Source organism: Excalfactoria chinensis, chromosome 17, assembly GCF_039878825.1.
Source record: "Excalfactoria chinensis isolate bCotChi1 chromosome 17, bCotChi1.hap2, whole genome shotgun sequence".
Classification (NCBI taxonomy): Eukaryota; Metazoa; Chordata; class Aves; order Galliformes; family Phasianidae; genus Excalfactoria; species Excalfactoria chinensis.
Genome location: NC_092841.1, coordinates 3,830,884 through 3,849,171, shown reverse-complemented (window position 1 = coordinate 3,849,171; position 18,288 = coordinate 3,830,884). Strand labels below are relative to the sequence as shown.

The 18,288-nt window shown below is 45.9% G+C and overlaps 1 protein-coding gene across 1 annotated transcript; it reads right to left on the bottom strand.

Annotated features, from left to right (window-relative positions):
* Positions 1–138: 138 nt before the first annotated feature.
* On the bottom strand, positions 139–10,672 carry ST6GALNAC1 (ST6 N-acetylgalactosaminide alpha-2,6-sialyltransferase 1). The gene is made up of 9 exons (XM_072351730.1): positions 10,545–10,672; positions 7,237–7,855; positions 4,886–5,054; positions 4,520–4,691; positions 4,164–4,302; positions 3,517–3,620; positions 2,870–2,959; positions 1,556–1,655; positions 139–1,198 (listed from the first exon to the last, which is right to left on the bottom strand). The coding sequence occupies exons 1-9, from the start codon at positions 10,670–10,672 to the stop codon at positions 1,028–1,030; spliced, it is 1,692 nt and encodes a 563-aa protein (XP_072207831.1). The 3' UTR covers positions 139–1,027.
* Between the last annotated feature and the right edge of the window lie 7,616 nt (positions 10,673–18,288).

Sequence of the window (18,288 nt, the reverse complement as noted above, 5' to 3'; positions counted from 1 at the left end):
GCAGCAGGAAAACCCTCGGTGGGGGCACTGAGACATAAAGATACTGACCACATCTCAGAGGGCTGCAATGGAAATCAGCTGGGGTAAAGCAGTGCTGTTTATTTTGTCTGCAAAGCCCCACTCAGAAGGCCAGTACTCCAAAGGCTTGTTGGATGCAACAGTGCTTTTCTCAGCACGGTGTAGGCAGGTGCTCCAGCCAGCAGCGAGGACAGACAGCATCCATCCCTGGACACTGAGAATTCCCATTTCTCCTGGTAGGAGGAAGCACACAGCCAAGCACCAGCTTCTTCACCAGCCTCATCACATGTGGTCTGCAGCCAGGGGAGCCCCACAGCAAGAGGCACAATGTCCGGCATCCTGCTGCATTAAGGAGAGCTCTCTCCATCCCTTGTGCTGATGGTGAGGTAGGCCAAGGGCAGCAGGCTGGGCACCAGACATCACAGTGCTCCCCAGGAGGTGTCACAGCAAAGTCACATTGGGAACTGAGATTCATTTGGAAGTGTTCGGTCCTTCCTTTATGCCCGCGGTAAGAAGAGGGACAGCAGCACCTCCAGGACACAAATCATCCCCTTGAGACAGGATTGTGCACGTCCCCATTTCCGTCCACTGCTTACCCAAAACACCCAGCTCCACACAGAGCACTACTCACAGAGAGAACCCACCTAGAGCAAAACCAGCCCCAGCCCCAAGACCATCTCCTTGCAGAGGGAGAACCCGATTAAGATACTGGGCACTGGAACATCTGCTATTCAGATTCATCCTGGATTCCTCTTTCCCAGCACCAAAGCCTACAACCATCCACAAGACAAATGGAGCTTGTTTGGAGGCACTTTTCCCCGCTCGTCTCTTGGTCTGTAGAATATGCACGTTTTAGGAAGTGCTGTGAGAAAATAAAGATACCAAAGGAAGGAAATATCTCTGTGGAGCTGAAGCTGGGCCTGGAAATCCAGAGCTGGATTCCGAGGTCCTCTGCTTTTCCCCATGAGGTTCTGTTGAGATTTCCCAGGCAATGGCCCTTGCCGCACAGTCAGTTTCTCTGGTAGAGCTTCATGATGTTCTCATCATGAAGCCTTTTCCACACCTGCTTCTCCAAGTTGAAGTCATGGTTAATGTAGAAGACCAGGCGTTTCCACTCCTTGTCATAGTAGTGATCCGAGTACTTCTGGTGACCTTCTGTGATGTAGCCGTAGGCACTCACCTGGGAAAGACAGGAGGGCTCAGCAAGGACAGAGGGAGCTCAGTGAAATACAGGACAGCTCCCAAACAGGGTGAGAGCACGGGACAAGGATGCCTCCCAGTGACATTGCAAGGGCACCCAAGATAGACCAGGCTGTGAAAAGGGGCCCCAGAAAGCCAACGTTCCCTTGCACTGACTGCCTGGGAGGCCCAACTGCTCTCAGGCCCTGAAACAGGCTGCACAAGCTATTTTGGGGCTGCTTTTTTTGTGCTCAATCTGTTCCCCTCTAGCTGACAAGTCAGGGCTGGAGACAGCCATACTCAATTATATCCTTTGTTTCCAGACAGGGGTGTTGTGCAAGAATCATAATGCCTTTACCCGGTCACAGAGATGCAGGGCAGTCAGCAGCAGGAGGGCTCCAGTTGTGGGTCTGTACAGCCTCCAGTAGCGCTTCTGCAGATTCTTAGACTTTAAGAACCTGCAGCACGAGAGAAGAAAGAATGGAGCAGCTGCTGAGCGTGCTGGTTCAAGCTGTGCATGGCTTGTCCTCCTTGGCTCAGTTGGCACTTTCCCTCCTTGCAGCAGCTTGTGGCCACACTGAGCATTTCAAACAAGCCATGACTGCTCACGTGTAGATAGTGCTGTGTGCTCAGTGAAGCACAAGGCCAGCCCAGGATGCTTCCATCACCTGCACTGAACCCAGCTCAGCTGGGGATAAAGGGGGCCATGATTAAAGGACATATTACGTTCAGATCACTCCCTGTTCCTTGCCTTGAGGTGCAGAAGTGGCTTTGAAGTCCCCTGGTATATCCTCCCCATCCACATTCAGGAGTGAAACAATGCAGGAAAGGTGCAGAAGAAGGGTCACAAAATCTGCTAGGAGCTGCTGTATTTTGTGCCAGCAGTTGTTAGGAAGGTAGGAATCCACACATTAAAAATAGCTTTTGAGCCCTCCTGGCCTTGGAAAGATCCCAAGTCAGAGGAGAGAGAGAAGAATGAGCAGGGGAGTGCAAGCCATCTGGCATTGCATTTGCTATCTATCAGAAAGACATAACGCAGCTCTCAAGGAGACCAAAGGGCAAACACAATCAAAGCTGGGCACAACAGGAGCTCTTCTTCCTACATCTCCTGGCCATCTATGGCCCACAATTGGCAGATCTTACAGTGACAGTGTCCAGCACACACTTGTGAAAAGGATCAGAGATGCAAAGAAATGCAGTCAGGCCACACAAATGGGATGCTGAAGAAGAGCCCATTACTGTGCTTGAGGGAATAGCTAATCCCTTGAGTTAAGATGGGGTCTAAGGAGAGGAGGGCTGTTATGGAGCCTTCCTCCAACATGCTGAGCAATGGGTAACATGAAAGGTTGGTCTTGAACAGGTTAACTATTCTGGTACCTCAGCAATGCTCTGCTCACATCTAACATTGCCACTTGACCCCTTTTGGATGCAGAAAGCCAATCTGTCTGAGAGCTGCAGCTTCTCTAGCTCACGGATGAGAAGTCTGTAGGTCTACCTGCAGCTAACATCCCACTGCAATACCAGAGCACTTTAAGTGACTGCACACTGGTGAAGCTTACCCTGAACCTGCTGGTACGGCTCAGCTGCAGTTACAAGTCAGTGGGTTGGAAAGAGAGAGCACAGAGAAAGAGAGAGGTGCTGCTAGCCAGAGAGCACACAGTTCCCAGCTCACCTGTTTTTCAAGTATCTGAGGAAATCAGGGTGAGTTACCAGGTACTTATTCATTGTGAAATCTTCATCAAATCTTTCCCGGGGCCTTTGCCTAGGGACAGAAATAGGGAGACTCGGCATAAACTCCTATATTTCGTTATGGCATCAGCCTGATGCACTTGGTGGTGAGAGAAGAATCATGTTGTTCAATTATTCTGCAACATTTCTTAGATGATGACAAAGCCACCGTAGCTTGCTGCAAGAGTGGCAACAAAGGAGATGGAAACATCTAAAACATGTGTATGTATAGATAAGACTTAGTGAAACCAGGTCTTCATCTGTGAGTAGGACCACATACAGCCACCAAAGCAGAAAGCAGCATGCGTTCATACAGCCACCATGCTGCATGCGTTCATCCCAGAGAAACTCAAAGCTTTCTCTGAGCTCAGGCCACGCACCACTAAAAGCAGCTACTATAGAAATAACTAGGAAGGAGGCGTATTGGTCACAGCAGAGCTCACAGCTGGGGGGGAAAGATGTTTCTTCAGATAAATCAGCAAGGAGGAAGGGTTTAACCCGGTCTGCAACTCGGCAGACTGAGCACTGTGGAGAAGGTACAGCAGAGAGCTCCACACTGAAGGATGTCCAGGTGGGGTTAGTTGGCTTTACCCATAGTGGTTCAGGAATCCTTTCTTGATATTCTTGTTCAGCAGAAGAGCCTTCAGCCACTCATAGTCTCTAACTGCCTCCAGGAAGTGAATGTATCTGATATGCTAAGAAAGAACAAGTGAGCATTAATGAACAACACAAGAGAGACGTGTCCTTTAACACCAAAAAGCAAGCAGACATGTAAGCTGATTGAACTTCTCAAGCACTCAGCTGTGCTCTGCAGCTTTTAACCATCCCACAGTGACAGAACGGGGAGAACAGCTGATCTGTAGCTACTTCAACATGCCAACAGTTCGTGAGGGTGGTCAGACACTGGATCAGGCTCCCCAGCAAGGTGGCTGATGACTCGCCTGCCACTGTTCAGGAGGCATCTGGAGAATGCCCTTAATAATATGATTTAACTTTGGTTAGCCCTGATTTGGTCGGGCAGTTCTAGGTGAATTACTCTATTATATTCTAAAGGGTTAGGGTTGGACTAACACAATTTGCTACTGTGAATATTTACTCTCAAGCCAAGGACCCCTCACTAATAGGAATGCTGAAGTGTTAGCTCAGCCCTTTTGCCCATCAAGCATGAAATGATCAGGAATAAAGGCCACAGGTGAACAGAATCCTATCAAAGCTGTACAAGCATAGACCTGACTTACCTTCCCCTGTGGGATACTCTTGAACCCTTTGCGTCCCAAGTTCTGGAGTGAGGACACAAGTGAGAACGCAGTGAATCCATAGAAGGAGGTTTTTGTTCCCACATCCTTTTCGTAACCTTTGATTACAGCCCCGCTCACCCTGGCCAGGGAAATCAAACAGGGAAGCAGTTAGCAGATAACCATGGAAAGTGCTGGCACCCTGTTTATAAATGGAATAAAAGAAAGAACTTTGTGGTTTTTCATCTCCTTCTGCCACCAATCATTTGGGCAGCTGGCAGTCAGCACAATTTCCTGCTAGTCAGAGCAGGCTAAGCTGTGTATCTCCTAAGAAGGAAGAAACCATCAGATTGCCTTACCGGAACACATAGTCATGGGAGTCGATCTCCTGGCCCATTCCAGAGTTATTCAGTATCCCTCCATTCCCCACAACAGCACAGCTGATGCACGTTGACACGTTGCTGCTACTGTTGGCCAGGAGCAGCTGCTGGTGGGGATTTATGGGCAGCCGCGTCATGACTTCTTCTACCACTGTGAAGCAGACATAGTGGAGCATTAGCATCAAAAGCCTTGGGAATGGACACAGAAACCACCACAGTTTCCTCCACCAGGTCCACCTTGCTTAATGTGTTTGACAGGGAGGTCCTGCAAACCACCAGAAACTCAGCATACAGCTCCTGTGGGAAGCTTTCGTGGTCCCATTCTGAAAACCCTGGCAGACTCACGTGAGTAATTCAGCTCCATGAAGCCATAGGGAGGTGCAAAATGCTCCAGGCGGTCCCACTCACTGATATTGAAGTAACTCTTGTCTATGAAGAGTGTGATGTTTGGCAGGAAAAGATCTCGTAGCCATTCAGACTTGGCAGCCTTGGCCCTCACTGATTCAGAGCAGGTCTTGAAAAACAAGGAGAAACAATAAGGGCTGATTAGCAGGGAGCTGATAAACCTGTCTGAGTGCCTGTGCACAAATGTAGTGTAGAGAATCAGAGAAACTCCAATGGATCATCCACTCCTCTCATTACCACAAACATGAGGCACAGTAACAGATGAACAATTAGATGATGCAAAATCACTTACAAATAAGGCAGCATTACTCCAAGTCTCTGAGACTTCCCTCTTCAGAATAACAGGCCTGCAGTACTCACAGGTTTTAATGGCCTCAGGCCTCACTACCTGATGCCAATTGATACCTGTAACAGGCGTAACCTAAACCCAGTGGATAAGGCCAGCAGTCCCTGTTGACAACACAGCCCACAATGCTTTGATCTCAGATACAACATGCACACACACACACACGTGGGGTCAGATCACCATTGCTGCTCCCTCAAAAGAAGCAACTTATTCTGTGTCCTAAAGGAATAACAGAGCAATATACAGCTGATACAGGAATCCAAGTCAGCTGATCCTATGTAACAAGAATGGCCTCACTGCAGCTGGCAAGAATTAGGCTGTGTGTGCAGATGGAGAGCAGACAGCTCCAACTGTGGTGGATTTTCCACTGAGTCAATTTAGGCTTTACTGTCTTAGACATCTCCCCCACACAGTTACTACAGCATCTACCAAAATACAAAAGAGAAGATCAAGTGGATCTATGTGCCCACTTCAAACCCCCAGCAATGGCCAGACTGCATTGCCAAAGCCTTGCAGCATGCTCACAGCTGAGCTGGGCTCCCTGCTGCAGGTGAGAGTGATATCCTGCTTGTCATAACAGCGCTGCAATGATAAAAACACTGCACAGGGTTTGATGTTGGTGTCGTTTCATTTTTAGCATGTTACATGTCCAGAGTCAGGGATGTTCCCTGCCTGGTCAAGCTGTACTTTGTACTGTTCAAGGCCTGGTACTTCTCGTGCTTCCACAGCTAGTCTGGATCAATACAAGAGGAATTAGGGGCAAGTCTGACTGTACGGGAAATGAAGGAAGTTGGAAGCACTTCTAGTTACTCCCTCTCTTTGCAGAATTAGAGATGACATTTAGAAGCAAGACTCAGTGCATGATGTCTAGATGCACCAACAGCCCTTCTGCATGTACTTCCTCTGTTTTCCACTACTGTGGAAGGGGAAACTGCCTCAGCTGTTCTGCACGCCCAGATGTTCTGCAGCCCCACTTAGCGTGGAGAACACTCCTGGCTTCCTACTGTTATCCCTCATCTCTCAGCCAGCTCCTGTTCTGCACTCCAAGATAGCTGCATGTCTTCTCCAAGGAGCTACAGAAGACAGAAGCATTTGGGAGTCAACAAGCAGGATCCTGCTGACCTAACTGCTCTATGTGTAGTGCAGTAGAATGGGGCAGGAGGGGTGAGGGATTGTCTCATGTGGCACATGCACGCTCAGTCACATATCTTGCCCACTCCTGTTTGTATTTTTGGCACCTCAAGTCCAGGAACAAAGATGCACATACTGCTCCACACACTTGATCGTGAGCCAGGCCCTTCTGCTGTGTCCCAGTAAGGCTGGGCCAGTAAATGAGCTCAAGGGTTTAACAGCCAATTTTTCTATTTAATAGAATCACGGATCTTCTCCTCTTCATATGGCTCAGTGCCACACTGAAGAGCACAACCTGTCAGCAAAAGAATGGCTTGCATTGCCAAAAGGGGCAAAAACCACAAAGGAGAAAGAACTCAGAAAGAAAACATCAGAACAGTAAAGTTCATCCCAGGATCTTTCATCACTGCAGCTAATCTACCTCTGCTCTCTGTATGTCTCCCAGGGCACTGTGGGGCTGGAATAAATGTTTTCAAGAGAGCAGGGAGAGGCCTGAGCAGAATAACACAGTGCCTGCAGCCCTGGCAGTCCTCCCCAGCAACACCTACATTCACCTTAATGCCACCAAAATGCCATACAGCAGTGGTGGAAGGCTGCAGCATTGAGACTTCAAAGACAGAAATGGCCCATCTAGGACCACTGCGCTAGAACAACTCACACAGCTCTCCTGCTCTGGGGCTCAGCAGCACCTGTGTATATGAGTGGGTTGATCTACCAGCTTGGAGATCAGCCTCCACACTGAAGGGCAAAGATGCCCAGGAGGCAGTGGACAAAGAGGTCAACAGGGATATACACACAAGGCCATCACACCTACCGATGCTGGAGATGAGCTATCCTGTAGGTACTCATCATCAAAATCCCACTGCGGCTCAGTCTTGAAGTCAGCTGCCCTCAGTTTCTTCTTTTCTGTCACTGTGGCAGTCTGAGTCACAGGTCTTTTCACTGATGCAGGAGGCTCTTCTGCCTTTGGTTTGTCTTTGGACGTGCCGTTTGTGTGAGCTCCCTTCATCCCAAAGGATGGTTTCACAGTCACCTTCTCTTTGTCTCCCTTCATCCTGGGAAGTGGTATCATTGTTCTGTTTCCATCAGCTTCCTCGACCCCTGGAACTGGTCTTGCTGCTTTTTTCTCCTTCGTTCTCTCCACCACAGAGGCTGTTAATGCTGTGGTATTCTTGATTCCCACCACCTCAGGGAATGGTTTCACAGTCACCTTCTTGGCTTCTTCCACCCTGGCAACTGGTTTCATTGTTTTCTTCTGCCTTTCCTTTCCTTCCCAACCTGGTGTACTCACTGTAGTATTCAGTTCAAGCCGTGTAGCATTTCTCTCCAAACCAACCTTTGAAGTTTTCCCGTTAGCAGAATAGCCTGAACCTCGCTGATCTTGGGCGTCCACTTGTAGCATATGTGAGATGCTTTGGTAAACCTTGAGCTGCCTGAACGCAATTAAAGGAAAAGCAGACACATCACAAACACTTTCCAATTAACACTGTGCAGCTTCCAGCACATTTCTTGTGCTCTTGACTGTGCTTCAGATCGCTTCTGCACACAACCACTGCACTCAGATGACTTGCATTGGTATCTGCAACTGAGTTTCTGCTGGGAAGTAAAACGCCCTTGTTAGAAGGATGCTGTCTGAATTCAATTTCATGTAGGCAATTGCCACCAAAGTGTTATTTAAATTTCCATGCTCCTCTTCAGGACTTAACTCATGAAATATGCTTTACATTAACTACAAACCAGCACAGAATAGCTCTGCCCTGCCCAGGGCAGGACAACCCCCAGGAGTGTACACACAGCACTGCAGGACTCCTTCAGAGATACCGAGTTCAGGACATGGGAATACGAAACACAAAGACCATCTGACAAATGCCATCTGGCATTCCACCTTCTTTATCATCTTCTGTACCGAGGGTATGGAGATCTTACAGAGTTCAGAAAAGGAAGTCTGATAAGAAATGAAATTCACTCCTTAAGCATTTATCACTTCTTTTATATCATCTGCATCTATGACATTGGAAATTACAGTCATAAAAAGACCAATTGCTACCATATGCTCCATAATTTGGTCCGCCAAACACCAGTTCATCACCAAAACTAACTTGCCTCAGAGAGACCAATCAGATATAATGCAAACTGGTAATATCCCAGGATCAGATCCCGAGGGATTTGAGAAAGGCACTTCTATCATCAGATTCACTTAAGATACCTTCCAAAGAGAGCACGCCACAAGTCAGACATAGCTCCACATTAGCCAAAGCTCCAGTACAGATCCTGCCTGGAGAAGCTAACTGTCCTGCAGAGAGAACAAAGCGATGCTGTGAACTCAGGTACAGAATAATGCAGAAAAAAACTGTACAACCCCCAGTTTCACCACTTGATTTTGGGTCAGAACCAAGGACTGAATCCAGCCCTGCACATCTGGGGCCACAAGACACTGTTTTCTCTCATTTTCCCCTTAGCTACTGCAATGGCATCACACAGCACTCACCAGCTACAAACACCTTATAACGGGCACTTCAAAGCTATTAAATACATCCTAAAGCTTATATGTCTAAAATAATTCTTATATACACAGAATCCTAGAGTGGTTTGAGTTGGAAGGGACCTCAAAAATCGTCCAGCTCCACATGGGCAGCACTGCCAACCACAGGATCAGGCACCAGCTCAAGCTGCCCAGGGCCCAACCAACCTGGCCTTGAGCACCTCCAGGGATGGGACATCCACAGCCTCTAGCACCTCACAGCTCCCTCTGTGAAAAATGTCTGATCTCACACTTTTCCCTTTGGGTGATATAATTGTTTGCATGACTTCTTTGTTGCATGATGCTGGGAAGTGCTCCCAAGGTGGGGAAAAAAAAGCACCTCTGCAGATAAGAGGTTGGAGACAGCACTTTGATTACTGATGAGGCTGCAGAGCAATACACTGTGATTAGGAAATTATTAGCCTGGGATGGCTTTTAAAAATCATTTGACATAAACTGGATGTTTGGACATCTACAATAGCATTTCCCGTGAAAAGAGGAGCCCATCAGCTCTTCCTTTACCTCCTCATTTAACCAGCTTCAATCAAGGATGCAACGGTTGCTTTCTATCACAGTCTTTCGCATTTAAATCCATCACCGCATATTCCAATCAAAGGAAAGATTTCACTTAGATTCTATATAAAAAGAAATTTGGTAACATTTGAGACCAAAATGCAAAATGGAGGGCTCTTTGCATCCCAAACCTTACTTCCTGCTGTCAGAGCCATGTGGTCAGGCACTTGTGCCTGCAATAGGACCTTGTTTCCCTGACCAGCACTTTAAAACCAGACAACTGATTCAACCCAGCCCAACAAACATCAGGCTCTGAAGTACAGCTGGCAAACAACTGTGGAAGCACAATAAGATTTCCTTGTCATCTTCATCTACGCTAAAATTTTCTGACTCATGGGGCAAATAAGACCATAACAATGCTGCTTTCTGCATTTCACATTGCATATAAAGGCACAAAAATAGAAACAGACATAGCCACATCCTGCAAATGCCTGGGTGTGTTCTACATGAAGATTCATCATCAGCAGCATTTATAGTACCTGTGCAGGACAAAATGGTTTAAAGAAGCCAGGAATACAAAAAAGAAGGTAATTGCTATCTTTATCATATCAGCATGACATCAGTGTGCCAGGACACCGCATATTTGTGTTACGTTAGGAGTTAATTGCTGAAATCACTATAAACATAAAGGTGTCACACCAAATTCAATGTCTAGCGATGCAGTCTAGCCTAGAACTAGATGAGGTCCTTATAGGAGCTACCAGGTAAAAGCCAACATGGAGTGCCAAACTATGGAAAGCAAATATGTACTGCCAAACTATGGAAACACACCTTTTGTGAAGTAAAAGCTGCTTTCTTACAGCAGCTCTGCAGGGAAATACTAGGAGTTGGAGATTCAGCAGAAGAAAGTTTGGCTGTGATCTTCCAGCACTGTGCTCTGATTGTATACAACATGGTTTTCTAAAGCAAAATAGTCATCAAACCCAGATCTAAAGTGCAACTTTCAAGATCAAAAGAGAGAGGGGGAGAGAAAGCGAGCGGAAGCACTCTATTCATAAGCATGTATTGCAAGGAAGCAGGGCTCTTACCTGAAAATGCCTTTATCCATGCCAAACAAGGAGCTAAAACTAGTAATGATGAGGGTAAAGACTGTTAAAATAAGGAGCCAACGGAATATTCTGAGGTCCTTAGAAAGCCTTCTGATTAAAAACCCCATAGTGAGAGGCCCAGGAGAGGTGGAAGCTCTGCTGCTGCTGCCCAGAGGTGTGCCCAATGCAGCTATTTCCAGGTGTACTGAATCAGTGGGCTGGTCTCCTCTCTGAATTTCCTGCAAGTGTTCACACCCTCCCTCCTAACATTCCCCGAATCTCAGCACACAGGTCCAATTTTTCAGACAAGATAGCAGTTTTACTCCATTCCTATCATTTTAAACCTAATGCTACTCAAACTGAGGAAAGAAACACTTTCTACACCTCAAAGATCATCTAGTTCCAACCCCTTGGGCACAAGCAGGGTTGTCACACACTAGAAGAAAATAGGTTTCAGGCCACTACCTACCTGAGGGATCAGGAAGGATTCAAAGCATAAACACAAACAAATCTTTGGTTTCTTCTTCTTGCAGTGACTGTAGCTCTGATCCAAAAGCAATCCCTGTCCTCAAAAGCTGATGGTCCATTTTACACTTGGAGTGCTTTGCTGCAGACCAGAGCTGGACTCGTTGCAAATCCATCACATTGCTAAGGAGTTAATGCTTAAAGTCAGATTACCTGCAGGTCGCAGTCAGCCAGTCCCCTCCCTCTCCAACAAGCCAACCCACCTTTCAGGCAACCAGAGTTTAGTCTCACTTTTTCACTTCTTAAAAACACATCAACCTCACCCCAATCTCATCCTGCTATGGCCAATGAACTTGTTACACAGGCTTTCCTGGCTCAGGATCACGTCCCTTTGGCTCTGAGCTGTCACACAGATAGATGGCCATGGCATGCACTCTCCAGCCACTCTTTTTGAGCTCTCTGTCAAATATCCTCCACTGCCATGGCCAGGACCAGTTCCTTACTTTTTGGGACTTAATTCTTGCCCCATTCCTTCACACTTATTGCTGAGTGGACAGTGATGCTAGTTCAACACCAATACGGGGCGTGGATGAACTTAGGTCCATGAACAGCTGCAGAATGTAAAAGATACACAACACTTTGGTGAACCCACACTATCATTTCTTTCTTTGTGCTTCTTATGTTTGAATCAGGTCATAGTGGACAGAGAGACAACTGCCTTCTACACTACTGTTCCTCAGTAGGACCAGTAGAACCAGGTTTTCCTCATCAATAGCGTCAGTTCAAACAAAGCCTCACTGATGCCATGTGCATACAAAACATTACGAGGGTAAATGAATCCCTGCTGCAACCTTGAGGTTACACACCACTCTTGAGTGGAGCTATCAGCATATCCAGATCTAGGAGATGATGTATCCCGTTGATCCGTAGCACCTGACAATGTCTTTCCCTGTCCCAGTTTCCCCAACTCATATCTGAGCCTCTCCTCTTTATGAAAATCAGCACTTTGCTCGGAGGCTGACCTGGCAGTCCAGAATATGTCTGCCCACTAGCAGGGAGAAAGATGAACAGAGGTGATCCCCTGCACCAGAAATGCAGTTTTGCATACTACAGTAGACAGCTATTTTAACTCACAGGGAGCAGTTAAATATTAACCCGCGTAACTCAAGTGGGAATAGCTCTTAGTAAAGAAGTTGGTTTTGTGCAGTTCTTATCAAAAACAAAACTGGGAATACGTTTTTTGTTGGCAACATCACAAATGTTAGAAGCTAACATTCACGCTGTTACTAAATACACAGAGTGCTGATGTTTGCTCTAAGTTACTGGAAAGCCAATAGAGGGTTTCATGCCTACCTTGTCCCAGCTGTGCATCCCAGCAAAGAACATCTGCAAGGAGTCCCTTTAGCTACATCAGCAGTAACTGGGTTTCTTCCTAATAAATTCATATCCTGGATTAAAGTGAAAAACATCAATTATCAGGAGGCAGAAAAAAAATGAAACAATAGATTTGAAAATGTCCTTGAAGAAACACGGGGAGGTTGTTAGCCCAGGCTATGCTCCTCCATCTACAGCAAAACACTTCAATCTTCCCAAAGTGAGCCTAGGATCAGAGGTCAGTTGAAGAGTTATAGGCATTTAGAAAGGGTTTGGCCATGGTGTTGCCATGCAGCACTCAGGAGCCCTAAGCAAATTTGAAGAACCAGGTTACAGGTCAGGGAGTGCAGCATGCAAGCAGAAACTCTGCACTCAGATCTCCAAAACAATATTGTCTTACAGGGGCAGATCTTGGTCCTGAAACACTGATATGCAACACATATAGCAATGGCTTCATTTTAGCCTTCGTCTTTTTTTGGGGGTGTACTGCTTGGAAGAAGCTGCATATGTATGACTATGAGGCTTTTATTGTTAACAGAATCCCAAAGGGAAATTCTGGAGGCAGTAAGCAGTTTCCTTCGACTTCCTCCACGTAACACTACTGCAAACCCAAGAGCCACCAGGGATAGCAAGACTCCTACAACCAGAAAAAGGGCTTTCTCTGCTCTTGAGGAGCTGTGCTGACAATTGGGGAGAACGTGTCTGTAGCACTCTGTGCTCAGCAAAGGCTTCAGGGAATATCCAAATCTCTGGCAGGCACAGGAGCTGAAAGCAGGGTCACTATGCAAAAGATACAGCTTTTTATCTTTCTGTATTTGTGTATGGGAAGAAAAACAAGAAAGCAACCAACCAACCAAAAAAAAACCAAACAAACCCAAATCCTAATGGGTTTCACTTCATTGAAATACTATTTCATCATCTTTTCACGCTTGTTGCTGAAATCAGCCTGCCAGAGCTCAGCCAGCCTGGTGAGCTCGAACGCAAGGTCAGGTTAGGAAATGTGGCTGTACACTCTCAGCCAAGGTAAGGGATAACTCCAGTGGAAACAGAGACCAAGAACAAAGCTGCTCCTTTACAAACCTCTGTAAGAAGCCTGATTGCTGGGAGGCACTGGGCTCCCAGCCCATAAAAAAAAACTGTTTTTCATTCACCTCCACTGCCAAGGAGATAATTGGCAAGACTGCAACCTGACAAAGGCACTGGCAACTTCTCAAGGGCCGCAGGGCAGTTGCCAGCTTCCTTTCCCAGATTAAAGGTTTTGTGTGCTTCTCTGGCAGTCCCAAGAGATTCTGCTTCTTTCATTGTGCAGACTCCCAGCTCCCAGCCTAGCACAACCAGCTGCCAGCAGCAATGCCTACACCTGAAATTCTTCTGTTCTTTAGCACTGAAAATAAGACTTTTTAGAAGTGAAATCTACCTGGGGCCACCAAATGAAGATGGTTCTTTCTTAGTGCTTTTCTATCTCTACCATTCTGTTTAATTCCAGATCCCTTTAACTACATCTTTAATTACATCCCAGGCAGACAATAGGCAGATTTGTCTGTTCTGTTTCTTTTCTAAAATAAACGTTATCACAATTTGATCCTAAGCTGTGTGTGTTGAGGCTGTTAGCTCGAGTCTAAGCCATGCCAATAATTGATCTGAGTGCAAATTTTCCTGAGGGCTGTGTATCAAACCTTTCAAACCTTATTTACTTGCCTGTGCTCTGTGTGCTTTCCACTTCCCCGTGTCTGTGCTAAGGAAAGGGGCATGCCAAGATGTGCTGCAAGAGCAGCAGGACTGCACAAAGAATGTGTAAACCACTATGGTTTTCAGTGCTGTTTTGCCTGTGTGGCATCCAGTCTTAGCCAGCCAATGACTTGATAAGGAAACTGCCTGAAATCTATGTTATAACAGCAGATGTTATGGGACCAACCTGGAATATTTCCCCTACTTTCAGCCAGCAATATGAACACAGGCAGCTTTCCCACAGGAGGTAAAGTCCTTGCTTGGAGCAATCACTTGTTTGGAGGTGGGCTATAAGTGCTCTGAATTTGCCTGTATTACAGACTCCAATCACTGGGACTTTAGTTCTTTCTGTTACCACAGCACCTGCTCAGGTTCTTTGTGATCCTTATGGCCACAGCTAGAGGTGTTAACCTCTTAAATGAAACAGATTAAATTTGCCATCGCTGCTTTTCTGCTTCTACAGCAGTTTGTCACAGACCCAGTCCTGCTTAAGCTGCAAAACTGAAATGCAAAACTGAAAAATGAACTGGTCTCTGCATTCCTTTTTTCCCTTTCCCAGAAACACCAAGCTGAAAAATTGATGGGCCACTTCATTTAACAGAATTTAAGAAACAAACAAACAAACAAACAAACCAAAAAACAGAAAAAATATGCTCCCAGTAACAATGGCTGCACACTCAGTTGGAGTTACACAGGCTGGAAGCAATCAGTGCTCCTTTACCCAAATGCCTCCCTAAACAGCCTTTTGTCTGTCCCATCCCAGCAGGAATCTCAGCATATCAACACAGAGCTGACAGGCAGAGAGACAAAACTGACATCATTTCAAGGGCTGATTTGTGGGTTTTGTGGTTTGTGGGTTTAGTTTCTTTGTTGTTTCTTTTTCCAACCTACTGATGGAAAGTTAAAGAATGTTCTGTTCCTTCTTTGGAACCTCTGAGAGAGCTGTTTACTCAGCAGCGGGGCAGTGCTGCAGACAGGTGGTCAGCCGGCTCCTCACCTGAAAATCAGCCCTTCTGCTCCTGCACACCAGCTGCTAGAATTGGGAGCAATCCCGGATTTCCTGCCACTCTGCAGAGAGAAACCACAAATGTTTTTTTATACCCCTAGCAAGAAATGCAGGCACACCTCTCAGCATTTCACACATGCCTGCAAAACAATAAGGACTTGCATCAAATCACAGCTGTGCTGGTCTACCATGTTTCAAGCCAGACATGAAAAACTTATCTGTAAAGGTCTTTCCCCTGTTCTTCCCACAGACTCAGCACCAGAAACCACCCCTCTTTAGAGCTGGAAAGACAACTGTGCCATTTGGCATCCTTTGGTGTGAAAAGTGTTTACAGAATAAAGTACCCTGCAAGCCTGCTTCTTGAGTGGTTCATCACAGTGTTCCTGCCTCACAGCTGGAAAACTGCAGCCTCACAGTGCCTTCCTCTCTGTCCCTGGTAGATGCATCAGAAAAGTGACTTTTAGCTGCAAGAACAACAAAGCCAAGGGGCCTTGTGAAAGGCAACATGGGTTTATTGCTGGAAACCACATGCTTCTCTTTTTCCTGCTGTCTTCTATTCAACAGTTCTCCTGCTTTATCTAGTAACCTAGAAGGCCCTGTGCTACTTTTCTTCACATCACTGCTATTAACTTTTGCCAGCCATGGACAGAAGATGACTCTTTGCCACCCCATTTGTGCACCACCTATAAATATGCTGGGTAAGCCACAGGCAAAGACACTGATGAGAAGGAGAGCAGCACACTGTGCTATTGTAGTGGAAATGTGAGATCCTTGCATTCAGGAATGGCATACCAGTCTCTCCCAGTCCCCTGGGAGCTACTTAGCATATTTTCAATTGGGGTTTGTCTTGCAGGCATTAGATCTCTAGGAAGGTTTGCACAGTGCCAGACAGAGCCAAAAGGGATCGTCCAGTCTGTTTCTAATAAAAGTGTAATGGCATCATACATCTCCCATAAGCTGCATTTCATAAAGATAGGTACTACTCCAGTGCAAAGTGTGGCACTGCGCTGCTCAATGGCTTGGCCATCTTTGGTTGGGGAGCAACTGCACTGGGAATCACTCGTTTTGTACATTATTTTGTCATTAACATTATTAATTTCCCTTCCTTTTCTGTCCAATTAAACTGACTTTATCTCAACCCATGAGTTCTACTTTCTTCCATTTTGCTCTACTTTCCCATTGAGGCATGGGGGAGTGAGTGAACAGCTGATACCAGCCACCATTAAGAAAACTAATTCTCCCCATCTAAAACCAGGATAGCATTCCACTGACCAGTTTTATGATACTCATCTTGTTCCAGTCAATGTTCTGTCAATATTTGAATTCATATTTACACCTTGATCTTTCAGCTGTAAGTAAACATCAGCTCGATTTACTTCAAATAAATTAATACTTGTTGAGTGAACACATAAAACAACCAAGAGGTTGCTTCTTATCAAAGCAGACAGAATTAATGATCTCAGTGATGTTTTCCAACACAGATGGTTCCATGTGCCAGTGAAAATAAGGACTTTAGAAAACAACTCTTCTAGTAATTTGTGTGTGTGCTATGCTGTGAAACTTTACACAGAGATTGGTGTAATTTGTTGGAAAGCACTTGCAAATTAGGTTACTGTGTTTCCTTCAGTTGATACTGAAATCTAACCTTTGCTTGGAAGAACAGACCAGCCATGCTCCAGCAACACACACTTTTTCGGGCATGCCTCTTAAAAAAACAGCAAGGAGACAAAGTGGCAGTTAATCACAAGAGAATGTAATCAGGATGACGCCACAAGTCCTGCTTACGCCCAGAGCTACATGGATATCGTTCTGGTTTTAGCTTCACCCAGACACTGGTGGCTCCACCACAACATCCTCAGAACGCTGATGACTAAAGCCACAACGCTCCAGCAGTTCTCCAGTCTCAAATGGGCTTTTTGCTTTGCTGCCACCAAAAATGTTTCACTGATGTTCATCAAGTCAATCCATTTCAATCACTCAGATATGCCAAGTGCCCCATGAATACATTAAAATAACTATACTGCTTCCTGGGTGGAAGTTCAGGTCCTTCCTAAAATGTCATTTGATTTCAGAATTAGAAAATTACACACTGTCTTCTGCTCTAATAGCCCTTTAAATATCCTCATTTGTGGGCTTTACATGGTTTGTTATCTAACCTATTCAGAAGATAAAAATGCTTCCTGTCACGTCATGCGTCTACACATCACTTTGTTATCCCATAAATGAATTTATTGCCTAGCAACATCAAATACATTGCAATGCATTTTTCCTGTGAAGTAACATCCATTGGTTGTTCATTGTTGCCCATCAAACACTGTACTCATGCATAGAAAAGTCAACAAAAATAGTGTCTTAAGGATGCCCGTCCTTTATCAAGAACTCAGGGATAGGTACACCCAGTCACACACGGCTGCTCTACCTGCCTGACTACAGCCAAAGGGGCCAACATCAAGGCAGGCTCAGCAGTCATCAACATTACCAGGGTCTTCCTGAAGGCCAACCCAAGTTACACTCATGCCTGCAAACCTACAGGCACCAACAAAGCTGCCTTGAGTCAGGGAAGAATCCGGATAATGGAACTTTGTTTCAACACTGCAATTGGCAAGTGCAATTGATGCATAAAGGGGAAGAGAGAAGTGGCAAACAATGTATCATTCTTATCCCATTCCTTCCCAAGTGCACTGAAACATGACTTTACCTAAGGCCTGTCAATACTGTCAGCTGCCATCAGCATTCCAGCCACACCTTGCTCTAGAATTAACCAAGAACTAATGCGGAGCAATCTGCCTTGGGGCCCACTTGTTTAGAAAGGGTCTTGTACAACAGCTTGGCTACCAACCACATGCTGAGGAACCCCTACCTGGAGAGGAAAAAGCCACCCATTACCATCCCAGATCCTGAACCCAGATATTGGCATGTGCATGTCCTCACCGACATGGGAACGGTTCCTTGTTCTCAGTGGGGATGGTCTGGGGGGGTTATTATGGCTACAAAGGGCAGGCTAAACCCACCACATCATGATACAATTAGCAAGAGGGTTTCTGCCTCATCTTTCTTAGGAAGGTGAACAAAGATATCAACACCATCTTCATGGGCTTCTCAGTAAAAAAAGTTATCAAACTCTCAAGCACAGTGCAAGATCATTCCTGGGTACAAGATATCCATCAGCAA

Excerpts from the sequence above, each read along its gene's own strand:
- ST6GALNAC1 (XM_072351730.1), bottom strand. The coding sequence starts at position 10,672 with ATGGGGTTTTTAATCAGAAGGCTTTCTAAGGACCTCAGAATATTCCGT. Across the intron at positions 2,960-3,516 it reads GGATTCCTGAACCACTATGG|GCAAAGGCCCCGGGAAAGAT; the intron begins GTAAAGCCAACT and ends TTCTGTCCCTAG. Across the intron at positions 1,656-2,869 it reads CTCAGATACTTGAAAAACAG|GTTCTTAAAGTCTAAGAATC; the intron begins GTGAGCTGGGAA and ends CTCGTGCTGCAG.